Source organism: Branchiostoma lanceolatum, chromosome 14 (genome assembly GCF_035083965.1).
Source record: "Branchiostoma lanceolatum isolate klBraLanc5 chromosome 14, klBraLanc5.hap2, whole genome shotgun sequence".
Taxonomy (NCBI): Eukaryota; Metazoa; Chordata; class Leptocardii; order Amphioxiformes; family Branchiostomatidae; genus Branchiostoma; species Branchiostoma lanceolatum.
In genome coordinates, this window is record NC_089735.1 from 112,079 (window position 1) to 131,208 (window position 19,130).

The 19,130-nt window shown below is 49.4% G+C and overlaps 3 protein-coding genes across 4 annotated transcripts; 2 read left to right on the forward strand and 1 right to left on the reverse strand.

The window, feature by feature from the left end:
- Window positions 1-1,581: 1,581 nt before the first annotated feature.
- On the reverse strand, window positions 1,582-11,131 carry LOC136448226 (rho GTPase-activating protein 24-like). Of its 2 annotated transcripts, XR_010757845.1 has the most exons (9): window positions 10,611-11,131; window positions 8,075-8,167; window positions 6,909-6,996; window positions 6,449-6,619; window positions 6,040-6,172; window positions 5,347-5,644; window positions 4,265-4,819; window positions 1,811-3,765; window positions 1,582-1,766 (listed from the first exon to the last, which is right to left on the reverse strand). XR_010757845.1 is itself a non-coding variant. In XM_066447495.1 (8 exons), exons 1-8 carry the CDS (start codon window positions 10,662-10,664, stop codon window positions 3,283-3,285), a joined length of 1,827 nt encoding a protein of 608 aa, XP_066303592.1. In that variant the 5' UTR covers window positions 10,665-11,126; the 3' UTR covers window positions 1,582-3,282. The 2 variants fall into 2 exon arrangements, 1 of the variants encoding a protein (XP_066303592.1); XM_066447495.1 differs by having other exon boundaries at window positions 1,582-3,765; window positions 6,497-6,619; window positions 10,611-11,126.
- A 960-nt stretch (window positions 11,132-12,091) lies between these two features.
- LOC136448632 (uncharacterized) lies at window positions 12,092-15,799 on the forward strand. The gene is made up of 4 exons (XM_066448271.1): window positions 12,092-12,325; window positions 13,132-13,235; window positions 14,639-14,765; window positions 15,719-15,799. Exons 1-4 carry the CDS (start codon window positions 12,092-12,094, stop codon window positions 15,797-15,799), a joined length of 546 nt encoding a protein of 181 aa, XP_066304368.1.
- A 291-nt stretch (window positions 15,800-16,090) lies between these two features.
- LOC136448633 (uncharacterized) lies at window positions 16,091-19,130 on the forward strand. Its single transcript, XM_066448272.1, has 3 exons — window positions 16,091-16,150; window positions 16,785-16,838; window positions 17,151-19,130. The coding sequence occupies exons 1-3, from the start codon at window positions 16,091-16,093 to the stop codon at window positions 19,128-19,130; spliced, it is 2,094 nt and encodes a 697-aa protein (XP_066304369.1).

A 19,130-nucleotide genomic window follows, 5' to 3' on the forward strand; every position in this document is an offset into this window, starting at 1 on the left:
ACAGACTGCTGTGTACAGAGTCATGTAAATAGCCACCCACCTGGCAAAGCACCACCCAGCCTGGGTAATTGCAACCCAGTCTGGGTAATACACCACCCAGTCTTGGTAATGCACCTCCCAGCCTGGGAAATGCACTACCGAGCCTGGGTAATACACCACCCAGCCTGGGTAATGCACACCCCAGCCTGGGTAATGCACACCCCAGTATGGATAATGCACACCCCAGCCTGGGTAATGCACACCCCAGTATGGATAATGCACAACCCAGCCTGGAGAATGCACACCCCGACCTGGGTTATGCACAACCCAGCCTGGATAATGCACACCCCAGCCTGGGTTAACCTGCATGAACTGCACTATGTCCATGTGTAGGTCGGGAACAAGTTGCATGTGAAGGTAGGGAACAGATGTGTGTACTGAGGGGTGCTTGCTAGCCTGCCTGCAAGCCTGCCTGGAGTCTGAGGCGTATATCTTCTGGGCCACACCAATGTACTTGGTTGGTTCTCAGGCATTTTTTAATTAGAAATTCAGCAAGAGGGCAGGGAGGGAAATTTGAGTCTGACAACGTGACTCCTAAAACTGTGCATACCAAAGCACAGGCCCTCCCCCAGACATGTCCCTGCTGATTTTGTCATTAAGTTTTGGTGCCTCCTACCCAGCAGAGCCACCCTCTGCAGACTGCCGTTCACGAAATGTTCAGACCTCTTAGTTTTCCTTGGGGGGAACAAACTAATGCAAGGGTTCTACTCGTTACCATGGCAACAACACCAGGCTGTGGTGGCTTTATTACCATGGCAACAAGGCCAGACTATGTAAACTTGTTGTAAATCATCACTCATGTCCATACAGGGCCCGTGTACCAAAACCATTGTTTTACCGGATTTTACCGTTGTTTTTATGAACTTAAAGTTGTTTTTTTCCATCCATGAAAAGTTGAGGTTCTGGGAAGAGGATCCTGGAACTGTTGTTTTAACTTCCATATCGACATGCAGATTATATTGTGTATAATGTATACTTATGCAGATTATATTGTGTATAATGTATACTTAATATTCGTAGATAGGCTACAAGGTTTTCTTACCTTTCAAAGGTTTTCTACATTTTGTCTAAAATGTTGATTTGCTCCAGCTACCAGAATGAATTGAAAGCAACACCCCTCTGGAATGCGTATTGGTGGTACAGCCTTGTTGTGTATGATAAACATGGAACGTACCATTGTTGTTAGATGGGGTGGACAGGCTAGTGTCTGCAATGATTGTTGAGGAAGTGGAGTGTACATGTGCAATGAATGTTGTTGCTGTAATATATGGCCCGGACAGCAGGGGGCATTGCTGCACTGCCCTACCGGCTGTATGTAGTTTAGATAGTCCTGTGATGTTACTATAAAGTATAAGTATGTGTGAAATTCCCGGGTAATAAAGTCATCGCAGGCGATCTGTCACAGATGGAAACGGATCTCACTGTGTTTCTTGTTTTGTTTTGTTTTGCATCACATAACCTGTAAACTCCCTTCAGGCATAACACACCAGTATAAAAGACAGATGTACAGAACAAAAGAGGCTCCTCCCAAGCACAGAAACATGAAAAATTGATGCAGCTTTACTGTAAAATGTCCAAGATAAAAATTGTTCTAAACTATAATGTCTTAATCTTTGACAGAACAATACATGATAACACTTCATCTCAACCAATAGTTTCCTTACGTAATTTTGAGTCCTCACACATGATACTGTTTCCAGTTCTGCACAAGTTGCACAGAACGGAACCTGAACATACACAACTTTTACCTGTAACATGATACCTACGGAACCTGAACATACACAACTTTTACCTGTAACATGATACCTGGGCTACCCCGGACTCACGGAGTCCAAATATCATCAAAGGCACATTGCACATAAAATTTTATAACTAAACACAAACTCTGAATAGTTTCACCAGGTTGATAATTTCCAATCACCCCCCCCCCCCCAATTTGTTTCCACAAAACCTTACAGGTCGTCTCTGCCTCGGTGCTTCAGTGAATATTTATATATAATATATGATAATAATTTATATATGATAGTTGAGAACCCAGTAAATGTCTCTGAGGCCTTGCACTGAGAAAAACTAGTTTTAAAAAAACAAGCATTTGAATATTATCTTACTTCCTGAATAAAGTTTCTGTTTAACTTTTGAAGACCAGGATTTCTATATCACCAAGACAAGCTGTAAAAGTTTAACTTCTTTGCTACATCAAACTATTATTCTACCCATCATCCACAATAAATTATGTGACCTTAAAAGTATCCAGACTATTTCATAAAGTACAGTACAAAAGTATGAAGTAAAAGTAGTATTCAAAATTATTATTTGAGATGTAAACGATGTGAAAGTAGTCGTAAGCAATACACTTAGTGTTTGATTCACTGTCAAAGGTTACATTAAACTTACCATATGCTGTCAAATGTAAGGACGGCAAGGTACAAAAACTACCAACAATCTAACATACTCCGTACCTTACACATATAACAAGTGAAGCACTAGTAGAAAATTGATTGTATATTATATTATATATCAAATCTAAAGTACTTTTACAGCTTTGCTCCCAGAGACGCCACAAGCATCAGGCCTCCTTGTGGAATAAGAACGGAGCGTGAGGTAAAGTTTGCATGTGGAATTTGGAAGGCAGGAAACATGCCGAGGGTAAAACGGCACTGCACGTTCAATCCTGCTCTGGTCTGGCTGGTCTTATCCTGGTGGGAAGCCCACCATTTTCCCTCATTACTGTTTCACAGTTCATCATTAATTACATATGTAAATACATCATAACGTGTACGATTGTCGCGCAAGAAAGTTCTTCTATTTGAAGACAATTCGATCTCTACACCTGGACAAAATTCGGAGGTTACATCTGGGCATCAACATGATTTACATGTGATTGATATTTGCATATGGTCCTTCCGAGTTAGTCCGATCCAGCTGTAGGAATTGAGCTGTCTTTAAATATTGTTAACCTGGATGTCTGACCTCCATAAACGAATCTCCAATTACAGTAATATCGTTATAATTACAGACTGCCCCCCCCCCCGTCTGCTTGGGGAGTACATCTGCATGAGGTCTCCACTCATCATCACTCATCATCACTGCTGCTGAAGAGTTGGCTCTCATGCAGAGATCTGTGGCATCAATGATTCGATATCCCAACGTCACTGCTCAGGCTGAAGAGACCGTCCTCATGCCTTACTGTCCTGTATGTCTCCAAACATGTCTTTAGTGTCTCAAAACACGTCTTAAGTGCCTCTAATTGTCCTGCCCCTCCCCGAAGGCGACGCAGAAGTCGTCCAGTTCCCTCTGCAGCTGCAGGTTCCTCTCCTCGGCGGATAGCCGCGCCTGCTCCTCGTTCCGTAATTTGATCTCTGCGGCCTGTCGAAGCATCTTCTCGCGTTTCGCGGCCTGCTCGAGGCGCTGCAGCTGCTGCTCCAGCATGGCGTTCCTCTGCTCCAGGTTCTGCACACGACCCTCGTACTGAGACTTCTGGAATGTCAACTCCGACTTTAGACCTTTGACCTGCCGCTGGAGATCGCCGTAGCTCAAGGTCATGTCCACCTCAGAGGTCATCGCCGTGGGAACCAGGAAGTCGTCGTGCCCGGCGACGGGGATCTCGTGCACGCTGGAGCGAGCGAGGCTTTGTCGGTCCTGACGGTCGGCGCGCCGCTCAAGCTTCTGCATGCGAGACTCGTAATCCTTCTTCTGGCGCGACAGCTCCCCCTTCAGGGCCAGCACCTGTACATGTGGGCAGGAAGAACGGTTACTCATACTACAACTACAGTGTCAACAGTCATTAACAGTGCCCCCTTCAGGGCAAGCACCTGTAGATGTGGACAGGAAGAACATTTACTTATAGTACAACTACAGTATCAACAGTCATTAATAGTGCCCCCCTTCAGGGCAAGCACCTGTGGGCAGGAAGAACCAGGCTATTAGCTAGCAGGTGTCAAGGCACCTTATGGACGCCTTACACCATAGTTTTCTGTTACCCTAGTTACGTACCTGGTTCTGTAGTTCCATATTACCATAGTTATGAACCTGGTTCTGTAGTTCCATGTTACCATATATAGTTACGTGGCTGGTTCTATAGTTCCGTGTTACCATAGTTACGTACCTGGTTCTGCAGCTCAGTGTACGACAGCGTGAGGTTGACGCCGTTACCATAGTTACGTACCTGGTTCTGCAGCTCGGTGTAGGACAGCGTGAGGTTGACGCCGTTACCATAGTTACGTACCTGGTTCTGCAGCTCGGTGTAGGACAGCGTGAGGTTGACGCCGTTGTCGGGGACGGGCGAGCCGATGACCAGCGGGCCGGAGCTGCCGTTACCATGGTTACTGCCGTTGGACCGGCTGCTCTCGATGCTCGTCGGGATGCAGCCGCAGCTGTTCGCCGCGCCCTCGGTCACCTCTGACTCTGAGTCGAACTCGCTGTCCGTCACTGGGACGTTGTCATACACCGACTTGCGGTGCGGCGGGCTGTCCGAGCGACTGCTGGCGTCCACGTCCGACATGTCGCAGTTTGTGGGCCACGTCGGCGTCGCCATGGTTCCCGTCGCCATGGTTCCTGCGCCACTGTTGGAGTCGAGCTCGATGAGGTCACTGTTGTCCGCAGGGTCCGGGGGGAACATGGCGTCCTGCTCCGCGATCAGCGTGCGCGTGAGCCGCTGGATCAGCGCCGTCGTCTCCATCACGGTCAGCGGAGACTCCGACAGCGACCGGGCGATGTTTGGGCCGAACACGGTCGCCAGGTTCTCCGCCGTCATGCGGTTCAGCTGGGCCTGCAGCTGCACCTGGGAACGAGGGAAGGAGGGAATGATTGTGAAAGGGATCTCGATCCGGTTTAGCTCACTGAAGAGCTTATCTTCCACTGGTCATGACCGAGAAAACAGACTAGCCGCTATGACCAGTATTTCCTAGCTTTTTTCAACAAGCACAATGAACATTAAACCATGGCTTAACGTCTCGTCCTCTCCAATAGCGTGGCTGTCAAGCGAGTGACACAGCCGGGATTGGAACTCTCAACCCCTTGGTCCAGCGGCAAGGGTCGCTAACTACTGGACTATGCACCCTACAACCACTACAACCCATACAGACTTGCTACTGGACTATGCACCCTACAACCACTACAACCCATACACACTTGCTACTGGACTATGCACCCTACAACCACTACAACCCGTACAGACTTGCTACTGGACTATGCACCCTATAACCACTACAACCCGTACAGACTTGCAAGGGGTCGCTAACTACAGGACTTTGCACCCTACAACCACTACAACCCATACAGACTTGCAAGATTAGACTGGAAACAGACCTCGAAGAGGAACCTGCAGAGGAACTTGAGGAGGTTGAAGTTGTCGTCAGGCAGCTGCTTGAGGAGGTGCGCGACCCTTGACACACCCTCGGCCTCGCTGGCCTTGAGTAGCCGCGCCGCCTGCAGGAAACTCTCGTACTGCGCGAACGGAACGACCGGCTCCGGCAGCTCCCGCAGGAACAGCTTCAGCAGAGACGCCACCGAGTCCACGTCTGCTTGGAGATCCTCGAAGTCTGGCCGCTCACCGCGGTCGTAAACATCCTGCAGCTCCTTCACTACTGTCAGGCTCCCGGGGAGTCTGAATAAACAAACAAATAAACAAACATGTCAGGCTCCCGGGGAGTCTGAATAAAGAAACAAATAAACAAACAAACAAACATAAAGATAAGTAACGAACAGTCCCCACCTGAACAGCCCCTCCTGCAGTAAGTAATGAACAGTCCCCACCTGAATAGCCCCTCCTGCAGTAAGTAATGAACAGTCCCCACCTGAACAGCCCCTCCTGAGGTAAGTAATGAACAGTCCCCACCTGAACAGCCCCTCCTGCAGTAAGTAATGAACAGTCCCCACCTGAACAGCCCCTCCTGCAGTAAGTAATGAACAGTCCCCACCTGAATAGCCCCTCCTGCAGTAAGTAATGAACAGTCCCCACCTGAACAGCCCCTCCTGAGGTAAGTAATGAACAGTCCCCACCTGAACAGCCCCTCCTGTGCCATCCCATGTCTGCGGATGTACGCTGTCGTCTGCTCGATGATCACGGGAACAGACCTGTTGCCATAGCGACGCTCGTATCTCATGGTTTCCTCCAGACTTTGTCCAAAAATTCCTACAACGAACCCAAAAGATAAACTCTCAGATATTTCAGTTTTAAGGTACACTGGGAAGACACAAGACTGATCAGTTATTTGCTGTGATGAAATTTGGTTTAATAGTGACTGTAAAAGTCATCGTTAACAAATCAAGAATGACAGTTCTCAGGAGCAGGTAGGCCTGGGGCATTTCCAATAAGCAGCCTCTTTGGAACGATCCAAAGTTCCCAGCTAGTACGTCTTACCGCCTCCGTATGGTGCGTATATGACCCTGCGCATGGCCCATATCTTACCTCCTCCGTATGGTGCGTATATGACCCTGCGTATGGCCCATATCTTACCTCCTCCGTATGGTGCATATATGACCCTGCGTATGGCCCGTATCCAGCCCTCCATCTCTGATTGGCTGGCGGCCTGGATCAGGTACGTCTCGTGGTTGGCATTGATGCGCTGGTTACCAGGACCTGGGGGGAGGGTCATTATACAGTCAGGGGTGGGTCAGATTTTTTTGGTATATCTGGATAACAAGGGTCTTTATTAACAACCAAGATATATACAACAATATTCCCCCTCATCGCGGTTCATGACTGGACTGGATTTTGTACTGCATTTCTAGTTTGTAGTTGACCGTGCGAAAGTCACTGTACTTTTTGTTGTGTCAATAAAGCTTCACGATATAAAGCTGTTGGTGATATGCTGCGGAGAAGCCACCGTTTGTTTGTCAGTTTGTCTGTTTGCTGTTTGTTTCCTCACCTGGCACAACTTCGAACAGGAACCTGCCGGGGTCGTCGGCGCAGGGCGGCAGCTCCACCACGGCGTTGCCTGGCAGGAACACGGTGCCCTGGGGATATCAGGTTACATCATGAGTAAGGGGATATCAGGTTACATCATGAGTAAGGGGATATCAGGTTACATCATGAGTAAGGGGGATATCAGGTTACATCATGAGTAAGGGGATATCAGGTTACATCATGAGTAAGGGGATATCAGGTTACATCATGAGTAAGGGGATATCAGGTTTCAGAAGAAGTTCCCCTGACCCACACCCTAACCCTCCTCCAAACCCCCTCCCAGGGTACCCTGTAATTATAACCAGACCAGGCCAGGGCATACTTGGCACTGACACAGTACATGTACATGTATAAGGTGCTAACCTAAGTGTATATGGCACTGACACAGTACATTTACATGTATTTGGTGCCGATCCAGAAGTGTATATAGCACTATCCCAGCTGCAACACTTGCCTCTATCATGAATCAGGCCAACATGACCGGTGCATTTCGGATGATTTCCCAGGACACACGACCAAATATGATCCTGCCCACTCTTGGGGTTAGAGGTCATGTGTCATATGTAACCTGATACACTCACAGCTGCCAAGCACAACAAAACCCATCAATCGCCATGGTTACTACAGCACGACAAAACCAATCAATCGCCATGGTTACTACAGTACATCAAAACCCATTAACCACATATGGGTGTTACCATAGTTACATACTAGTCATGTAACTATTTTGAAAATATTGCCATATGGTTATACAACTGTAGCTATGACAACAGCATTACCCAGGTATACATGTAGCTACAGGTGTGTAACCATGTTATGATGCAACTCTGTGCACATGTAGCTATGACAATAGCATTGCCATGGTTATACACCTGCAGATATGCAACAGTGTTGCCATGGTTATACATCTGCAGATATGCAACAGTGTTGCCATGGTTATACATCTGTAGATATGCAACAGTGTTGCCATGGCCACACACCTGTTGCTATGACAAGTGTTACCATGGATACAAACCTGTAGCTGTGACAACACTGTGTTACCATGCTTACACACCTGTAGCTATGACGACAATGTTGCCATGGTTACACAGCTGTAGCTATGACGACAGTGTTGGCAGGGTTACGCACCTGTAGCTTGCTCTCATCTTCCTTGGTGTAATAGAACAGCTGATCTCCTCGGAGGACGAACCATCGCCGCTGCCAGGTCTTCACGACTACGCCCTGTAAACAACAACAATACCTGTAAACAACTCGGCCCTGTAAACAACAACAACACCTGTAAACGACTCGGCCCTGTAAACAACAACAATAATGGGAAACAACAATTCTGTCCCTTACCTGTTGGACCTGAGATGTTTTTACTTGGGAAGTGGTAAAATCACTGTCACTTGGACGGCCTGAGTTTTAATCACCCTTCCTGGACCCGAGCTCTACAGCGTCCTGTGACGACTCTAACAACGTCGGCTGCCCTGCGGGAGCTGTTCAGCTCTGCGGGCCCAGCAAACAGGAAGTACCAGCCTCGGATCTGTCATACAGTAAATCACCGACAGGACAAATATAGCCACAGATAACAGCCGCCATCTTCCCCTGACTGGTACAAACATCACCCATGCCTGACATAGGAGATACCATGGGCACGGGAGGGGGGAGCAATGGTGTCAGGCTTACTTTAATGCTAACTTTAGTCTGACTCGGACAAGCCCGGTTTGCTGAGGTCAAGTTGTGTTAACCCTCTACTGCGGACAGGGGCTATAATAAGCGCCAGGCTGGATTCTGCCTCAATGTTTACTGTTACACCCCTAACCCTGCCCCCCTCCGGTCATGATCTGTTTGGAGGGCCTGTTTGTGGGGGTCTGTTTTGGAGGGCCTGTTTTGGAGGGCCTGTTTGTGGGGGTCTGTATTTTAATTAGGGGTCTGTTGGAGGTTGCTAATTGGGGGGTAAGGGACTGTTTGGAGGGCTGTTTTAGAGGGTCTGTTGGGGAGGGGTCTGTTGGGGGGTGTTTGGGGGCCTGTTGGGGGATTTGAGGGACCCTGTTTCAGTGTTTGGAAGCCCGGCTTCAGTTGTTTGATGAAGTGATCCTCCGGGTGCACAGTGTATGACTGGTATGTGGCCTATGCTAGCAGACTGACGTACAGCCCACTTGGATTGAGGGGGGTTAGGGACAAACCAACAGAACTGTGGCAGAGGGGGGTTTGGGATGAACCATTGGGATTTGGTGGGGGTGACATATTCTGTGACACAACTTTTTGGCCTTAGAATATGTCAGAGCTCCTTCAGCAAAGACTTCACACTAATCAAGCTGTAAAAAGCAAATACTAGTAAGCAGGACCCTGCAGCAAACATGGGCCAGTCCAGAGGTCAGAGTTCACCAGCTGGTCAGTGAGGCACCTGTCAGTCTGACACATCAGGGTGATCCATGGTCTATCTTATCTGTCTGGCTAAATGACCTCGTTAGCGCATCCTGCTTCGTTAGGGGACATCCGCACAGAACTCTTCTGGGTCGTTACCGGATTCTTTATGCAGATATTAGTCCTGAAATAGACACTGAAGTATGAAAACATGAGAACGATAAATAAGAATTTATGATGATGAGCTGTTTCTAAAGTATGCCCAAAACTTTGAGCATGAAAACTCACCACAGATGAGACTTCAGTGTAATGATGTCATGATGAGCAGTTAGAAACTCAACATTTTTATCAAAAAAATACTAGTACAGTATGTCGAAGGAAATCAAGAATTTCTGGCCTCCTATTGGCACAGAGGACAGTATGACTGAGCGTTGCGTAGGTTTGGTCACCACAGCTCACAAAGACAGAGAAAACTGTTTCATTTCGTCTTGTTTATATCAGTTCTGCAGAGAGGGGCTTCTAAAGCGGGTCAAGCTTTCTTTTTAGACAGAAATGTTGCTTCAATCATTCTGCTTCATACTTTGGCTGATTTCTGAACGATGATTTTGACATGTTGGCTGATGACGGCATCTTAGATAATAGCAATGAGGAAGGGCCCAAGAAACACCACTAAGTTTCTCACACCACCCTGATGGAATAATGTGTTAGTAGATGTAAGTCATAATTCAGCAATTATTGAAGCAACAAACATACTCTTGATACAGCAGGTGATAAGAGGCCAAAGAGTGAGTGAGCAACAAGGAAGTTGGACGGAGACCAGGCCTTCATTTCCTGAAATTAGGAACATTTAGTGAGTGAGAATTTGTTTTGTTTCCCTTCTGACTAACAACAGTGAAAATGCATACAAACATCATTCACAAAAGGCACCTGTACAACTTCATCCAGGCCCAGGCTCTAAGATATCATCAATAAAACCTCCTCAGGCCAAACCTTAAACGGCAGGCGACCACCAGGAAGATTGGCAACAAGGAAACAACCTGATCACGAACGTCACAAGGGAAACTGGACCAGTATTTGATACTTGTGAGACGAATTCCGAAGTCGCGTGTAAAGAGTGCACGGAGAAGTCCATGTCGGATTGTCGCGCTAGTCGCGCCTGAGTGGAAATGTAAACATGAACATGGTTCCGCCGAAGTCGCATGTCTGACATGTAAGAGTGCGGATTCCGAAGTCGCGTGTAAAGAGTGCAGGAGAAGTCCATGTGGGATTGTCGCGCTAGTCGCGTCTGGGTAAGAATGTAAACACAAACACGAACCTGTTTCCGCAGCCAGCCGCTGTGCAGCACCTTCTGTCGGTACGTGTCCGCCATGCCCCGTCACGCCAGGCCGCGTCCCTCGGGCCAGCAGGCCACCCCGCCCGTAAACCGGACAGAAATAGCCCGGCGGGACAGCTGGACTCACGACGCCGACCAGGGCCGCATTCCAAGCCGGCTGACCAGCACTTCCTGTCCTGAACACCGGTCCAACTCTGGGACTATCTGACCGCACTGAGACTTTTGACCCTTCACTAGACTGAGATTTTGCCTTCTCCGCGCTTCGATCGCGCCCGTGCCAGCCGCTGCTCGGGACAGCTGGGCTCGGGTGTCCGAGGAGTGGGAAGGAGCGGTACGGTCGCGGGTGGGAGTCACTTTTCGCCGGATTTTGCCTGAACATCCACGCTGACCGGGCTGGAACATGCACACTTCCTTCCTGCTCTGTTCAAGTCCTCACGGAAACCGGAAGTCAAGTACGACAAACTTTCCTGCTCTCGTCCCCAGGGCAGCTCTGGTGTAACTGGACCAATCAGAGCACAAGAAAAGGAGTAATTTGGGAACGAGCTTTTAAAGTACCGCTAACTTTAAAATGTTACGGAGTGAATTTACCAAAATGATTACAGTCCTGATTTGTCTTCTTCTTCATTGGAACTCGATCAAAGCATAATGCTTCTTCGGGACCTGGTAGTGCAATGCGGCTTCGCAACTTGTTGGACACTGACATCTTTAAAGAAACTTTGAATCTCCTTGGTTGCGCCAAGTATCATGTGAACTTCCGACAACACTACGATCACCTCTGGGCGTCGTTTCCACAATAACCGTTTCTGTCACCAACTTGTCGGTACAGATTTATTACTCATCTGTGACTTTTGGACCAGAATATTAAAAACGACTGACGATGAAGTTTCTCCGTACATCTTTCATCTAGTTATGATTTGCTGTGCATGTGTCGACTCTTTAACTTCTAGTGGCGCCGTGGCGTAATCAAAGTCAGTGGTAGGGTACGCTAAAAATAGTTACTCGAGCAACTGGATAAAATTTTGAAACAGTCAGACGTTTCAGACAGCATCCGCTGTCTTTCGTCAGTGACTAACGATAATGCCAAGCTGGTGTGTTACGCCGAATGGTGGTTATACCGGCTATATAGATACAGATACAGAACGATAAGGATTGGAAAACCAGATTTATACAATGTACCAAAACTCTGAATAGATATGTTACACGTGGAAACGTGGAAACATAAATTTTCTGCTTCAATAAATAAAGATATCCAATCGACATCCATTTCTCTTTGAATAACTTAAAATGATCGATTCGAAAACGAAAACCCAACCGAATTTACGAAATGTTGATTGTCTTTTTTTTCATTTTGTTACTTTTCATTTTACTGAATACTTCATTTGACACGCATGCGCGCTTCCGCCGACTCAGGAGCAAACACATAACGTCAACACCTATTGTGGGTGGGATATTGCCTGGTTACCATGGTTACAGACAATTTCCTGCTTCGCGAACGTTCTGACGTCGGCGCAGACGGGGCGAGCAGAACGCGCCACGTCAGCGGAGAGAGAAGACTTGGAGCCCGGGAGGCACCGCAGCGACACACCGGGGAGAACCCGCAGCGCTCCGGCAGGACACACCGGGGAGAACCCGCAGCGCTCCGGCAGGACACACCGGGGAGAACCCACAGCTTTCGGCAAGACACGACAGGTAAGGACGTTTGGGCCGAGTGGCCTAGCAGGATCTGCTAGGGCAGCGAGATGAGTTTTGCGTGTATGCAGGGCGGGGTCTTAAGGTGTTCCCCGCCGGGTCGGACCCATACCTTCAGCCTGGAGCGAACCCATGCTCGATAAATAGATACGTTTGGTAGGATGAAAAATCAACTTGGAAAAAACAGTTAATAGATATCAATGCTGCGATGAAAAGAACTGTGTGTTTTAGCATCGGGATCTGCATGCAGTAGAAATATGAAATTCTAGCCAAAATATAAACCAAAATCGGACAAACGACAGACAAGAACCGATGTGGGTTGAAATAATGTTGACAAAAGGTTTGCATCTTTCAGCAACAGCAAATTTGGACATCAGCTATAGAATATGATTTATAGATATGACAAGCATTTGAGCCAGACTACCAACTTCCCTTAAACACCCATTCGCCATTTCGGATGGTGACATAAACCCGGCGGTCCCGTGTATGAGGGAGCTTCAGGAATTAGCCTCAAGCGTCAAACCTCTGCACGTAAAAGAACCCAACACACTTATCGAGAAGGGTGACCCGGTGTGCTTGGCTAAAAACGCGACCCGTAGAGAAGCCGCATTGCACTTCTAGCTAACGAAGAGCATCATGCCTCGTCGGTCCTCAGTCTGAGGTTCGGCCGCTTTTTTAAAACTTTCTTTCACATCTTCGACTTCTTCTTTTCGTTACCCTCAAACCACCCCAAGTCACCAACGGTTATTCGGGCGCATGACTGACCACATAATCCTGTCCTGAACTGAGACGTACCGTCTTTTTCCTCCTTCAGATCATCGGCCTCTCGAAGATGCGTGGCCCAGGCTGGCTCCGGGCCGCGCTGCTCCTGGCGCTGCTGACTGTTCTGGGAACGAGAGCCGTCGACCATCTCAGCGGGTGAGTCCTGGACTCCACTACTGTAGATTCTTTTATTTTCGCGGTAGTTTAATTTCGCGGTGAGAGGGAAAATGGGGTTTCTCCGTGCCTTAACTTCGCGGTTGAAACGATTCTGTACTACAGTAGTCATCACATACGAGGGATATTGAAGGGCCTAGGGATAAGTATTTATAGATAAGTTCACGGTTTCATGATATCCCGGCACGAGAATAGAACCACGGCGGGAAGTTCCACTTGCTGTCTGCTGCACTTGTGGCTGTGGTTCATTCGTCTCCAAGCAGATACTCGCGAGACTCGCTTCTTCTTCCTTACTGCCCAGCCTCGTGTCTGTGAGGTTATTGGCAGTTACGTTTTGCATGGGTGAGTTATAACACAAGTACCCGGTACAAATAGACGAAGGGAAGTAAAGGAAAGACGCTAAGGAACAACATAAACAACTGATTATATGTGTGCAAAGGACAGGACAAGTGAATTTAGTTGGTTAGTAATATGTACATTTACATATAAACAAGGACGTGTAAGGGTGGCTCAATGCACCAGTTCAGTTTTGGGGTAAATGACTGCCAGAAAAGTCCGTAAAACAATATCTCTAATTCCGACATCTGCTTGAAATTGTTGTTCATGTTGTTCTGACTGTTGAAGTTGCTTCTTTGTTATTTTGCGTCACATAAAGGAGGACACGTGACCACGCGAGCATTAACGTGACCAAAAAGTGAAATAATTCGTGAATTATAGTTCTTTAATTTTTTCCACGTAAGACCAAGACGTTGTCCGTGGGCTACTTCTGACGAAAAAAGGAAACCGAGTAGTAAAATGAGTCTAACAACGTATAGTATTGCAAATTGAGGGAGAAACCCAACCCTGCGTCGCCATGTTTTCCAGCCTGGCAGCTCAGAATCCAATCTTGTGTCTGCGTCGGGCGTGAATATTCACCGCTTCTCTCCTGTCGCCCATGCGCATGCGTCGGGCGTGAATATTCACCGCTTCTCTCCTGTTGCCGCTGCGCACGCAGAAACACTTCATTATTATTCAGCTGTTCTTCGTGCAAAAAAAAATGCATATTTAGTGGGGTTGATGCAATGATATTAGATTGGGCCGCTCCATTTTATTAGCTTCGTAAGATCTAGCACAACTTTTACAGCGCTCGATGTTAGTATTTTGAAGCAATTCACCATTAAAAGATTTTTCTATGCAATTTTTACCGGTAACCTTAAGTTGTCTTAGTAATATTAAGAATTAGCAAAAAAGTTGAAGACTTAAGGTGCACACTGTAAATGATACGCCTGCATGAGAGAAACAGTCACGAATCAGTTGTAGAAGTCTGCGGGGTGCGAGCGATGTTTTAGTTGCTAGGCGACGAGGTTGAATTCCCTACTTAACGAACCTCCTCCCGTCTTCTGCAGCGCCAAGATCAAGACCGTCGACGGGAACGTGGTCTTCATGGCGGCGCGCCGAGGCGGGGACATCAAGTTCAAGGACACCCACACCGCCATATTTGGCAACCTGACCATCCAGGAGGTCATGGACAGGGTGGGTAGAGACTGCGCGTGCGCAATCTAAAGGCTGGGGCGCATGCGCGGCTGGAACATGAACCAGCTTGTCTAGAATCCCCAGGATGCATTACGTTTATCTCATTTTGTTTTGTCCTGAATTTCGCATCACGTTTCTTTGGTTGAAGTTCTAGTGGGCTTCCTGGCGACAGCATTTGGGGATTCCCAGTAAAGCACTATCAAAACCTGCGCAGATAAAGCAGCATCAATGTCACATCCGCCGATTCTTGGATTTTTCCGGAAAAGAAATTGAGCGGGAGGCGAAATAAGAATAGATGCAGTGCATGACAAATGCGATGCACTTTTAATGTACGAATAAATCCATACGATTAATTTGGAGTTAAGTCTAAGGACCATTCAAAACCTGTCATTCTCCTCCCCTCCAGTCTAAGGACCAATCAAAACATGTCCTTCTCCTCCCCTCCAGTCTAAGGACCAATCAGAACATGTCCTTCCCCTCCCCTCCAGTCTAAGGACCAATCAAAACATGTCCTTCTCCCCATCTCCAGTCTAAGTACCAATCAGAACATGTCCTTCTCCTCCCCTCCAGTTTAAGGACCAATCAAAACATGTCCTTCCCCTCCCCTCCGTCAAAGGTAGTGAGGACCAATCAAAACATTTCCTTCTCCTCCCCTCCAGTGCAGTCTAAGGACCAATCAAACCCTTTTCTTCTCCTCCTCTTCAGTCTAAGGACCAATCAGAACATTTCCTTCTCCTCCCCTCCAGTCTAAGGACCAATCAAAACCTTTCCTTCTCCTCCCCTCCAGTCTAAGGACCAATCAAAACATTTCCTTCTCCTCCTCCCCCAGTCTAAGGACCAATCAAAACATGTCCTTCTCCTCCTCCCCCAGTCTAAGGACCAATCAAAACCTTTCTTTCTCCTCCCCTCCAGTCTAAGGACCAATCAAAACATTTCCTTCTCCTCCCCTCCAGTCTAAGGACCAGGTGAAGAAGCTGGACGAGATGCTGGCGGAGGCCAATAGAATGAAGATGGAGGTGAGTTCCCAAACATGAGAGATTTCCTAATCCGCCTCTCGTGTTGGCTGCACTATGCGCTCGTTCATGATCACATTTAAATTGTACACATTTTGTAATCTCCGTTACCAATTGAAATAAGACGTGCCTGACATTAGGATATGCCACATATAAGATGTCAAACTGTAGTTTTTATGACGACTTAGAGCTTTTCTAACTTTTAAACGGCAGTTGCGTACCTTATATGTGGTATATCCCAATGTCAGGAACGTCTTACTTCTAATGGTAACGGAGATTACAAAATGTGTACATTTAAATGAGAACGAGCGTATGGCGTGTTTGCTGGTTTGTTCTAGTACCTTCCCCAAGACCAAGAAGGTTCTGTTTTTGGTAACGTTTTTATGCGTGTATGTTTGTAGCTGGATGAACAGTATAGCTCGATATTGCCAGGGTGGATTCTTTTGATATTTAATATGTTGGTAGATCTTCAAGAGCCCTCGAAATGATTACATTCAGTCCCTCCTATCGGCTGGTTACGGTACTGCAGCGGAACTTCCGGCTTTGATATCTCGTGTTCTAGACATGCTATAGTCGTGCGACTTTAAGTGGTAGACAGCTCTTGTTCTATCACGATCCACACATGCCTGTCAATGAAGCTATCACTGCTGTGAACGAAACAAATACAACAAAACATAGAACACATTCATCATACTCATACAACAATCCGAAAAATACAAAATATAGTTACTTGTACGTCAATGGAGATTAGGCATCCAGGTAATAAGATACGCAAGAAAATAGTTACTCAAACAACTGTTACAACGTCTGCCCAGTTGTTTGAGAAGCTTGTTTTTCGTTTAATTACATGTTCTCGTTTCAATGCCTTTTTCATAGCGAGATTTTCCCGGTGACGAAGCACAGCGGATGCTGTCTGTGGTGTCTGACCATTTACAAAACTTATTCAGTTGCTTGTGTAACTTTTGTAGTATTGATTTTTGACGTTTTAATTTCTCTTTTTCCGCAGGCGACGTCCGTTAAGACCAAGTACGACCAGGTGATGGGCCAGGGCGGCGCGCGGGTGAGTAGGGGCACTTTTACCTCCGTGAAAATGGAGGTATTGTTTGTGTGCGTGTCCATGTGTGTGTGTGTGTTTGTATGTATGTGTGTGTGTGTGTGTTTGTATGTGTGTGCGTGTGTCTGTGTGTGCGTGTGTGTGTATGTGTGTGTGCGAGTGTGTGTGTGAGAGAGAGTGTGTGTGTGTGTGTGTCTGTGTGTGTGTGTGTGTATGTGTGTATGTATGTGCGTGCGCGCGCGTGTGTGTGTGCTTCTGGATATTTGTGAACAACGTAACACTTCGAGCTTTAAGTTTACCCATTTTTTCCTTCTGTAGCGCCGGCGTGCAGCTGAGCAGGCGCCGCAGAAGAACGCCACTGGAGACGGCAGCGAGGAACGAGCCCGGTCCGCAGCCGGGTTCCCCCCGCCCCCCGCACAGCCCCCCGCCCCCGGAGCCGACCCCCGCTCGGTCCCGCGCGATGTCCCGCCGCTGTCCGTCGGTCCCGACCACGATGACAGCCCAGCTCCGCGCGGCCCTGTCGCAGAACCCGCCCGCAAGGCCCGCTCAATCCCGGGCGATCCCGAAGCTGAGCCCGCCCGCAAGGCCCGCTCAATCCCGGGCGATCCCGAGGCTAAACCCCGGTCCCCCTCCGAACCCAGCGCGCCCGGCCCTGACTACCCCGTCCCCGAGCACCCCTGGGTCTACCCGGACTATCCTGGCCCGTACCCGGAGGTCATCCCCGACTACACACCCGACCCTGACGAGTACTTCTCAGATCCTCTACCCGAGTACCACCACTCCGACAAGTACCCTGACGGCCCCCGGTCCGAGCCAGAGCACCACCCCGACATGTACCCTGACGGCCCCCGGTCCGAGCCAGAGCACCACCCCGACATGTACCCTGACGGCCCGCGGTCCGAGCCAGAGTACCACCCCGACATGTACCCTGACGGCCCCCGGTCCGAGCCAGAGCACCACCCCGACATGTACCCTGACGGCCCGCGGTCCGAGCCAGAGCACCACTCCGACAAGTACCCTGACGGCCCCCGGTCCGAGCCAGAGCACCACCCCGACAAGTACCATGACGGCCCCCGGTCCGAGCCAGAGTACCGCGACCCCGACATGTACGCTTACGGCGCCCGGTCCGACCCCGACATGTACGCTTACGGTCCCCGGTCCGAGCCCGAGTACCGCGAAGACTTCCTTGACTACATGAGCTCGGAGTATGACGACTATCGCCCTGACGACTCTGACTTTGAGAACGAGACAGGACGCTACAGTAGAGAATACGGTAGAGAATACGGTGGTGAGTACGGTGGTGAGTACGGTGGTGAAGACCCTTTCCCAGAGCGCGAGTTTTCTGCCCCGGAGCCGCTGGACTGGGACCCGCCAGCAGACCCGGAGGGGTTCCCCTTCCCGGAACAAGAGGATTCCCCGTACTCGCCCTTCCCACACGGTCCTGTCTGGGACCCAATGGCCGAGCCCGAGCGGGACCCGCCGGTACACCCCAAGCCCGAGCGGGACCCGCCGGTACACCCCAAGCCCGAGCGGGACCCGCCGGTAGACCCCGAGGGGTTCCCCCGGGCTGCGCGGGGGAGCCTTGCGGGGGAGCCCGAGCTGGACCCCCGCCCGGAGCCGACAGGGAACTACCCGCGCGCCTTCCCCGGGTTCCGGCCCCGCATGGCGGAGAGAGATCAGCAGCCGCTCCTGGAGCACCCCGACTGGGTCCCCACGGGAGACCCCGAACCGCTCCCGCCCTTTGGCCCTGGCTACCTCCCAGACAACCCCGTTAACCACCCTGAAGGGCCCGGCAACCCCGCAAACCCATCCATGGAACCCGACAACCCAGCTAACCCACCCATGGAACCCGGCATCCCCGAAAACGCACCCATGGAAGCCGACTTCCCCGCTAACCCACATATGGAACCCGGCAACCCTGCGAACTCACCCATAGAACCCGGCATCCACGTAAACGCACCCATGGAACCCGGCAACCCCGCTAACCCACCCACGAAACCCGCACCCCAAATCCCCAACAACATCGCTGACAAAATGGCCGACCCCCTGCAGTCCGGCCCCGGCTTCTCCCGCGCGAAGCGCTCCCTCAGCGGCGGCGCCGAACACAAGGCTCGCCGTCCGGCCGACTTCCCGCCACGGGGCGACCTGAAACCCGACCCCGACCCGCTCAAGCGCGCCCCTACTTCCGGCGAGGCGGGGGGCGCTACAGACCAGGCCGGCCCGCCCGTGGAGAGAATGCGCCACGGCAAGGCATACCGGCCCCGCGGGGAGCAGCGCATGGCCGCCAAGCTGTACTGA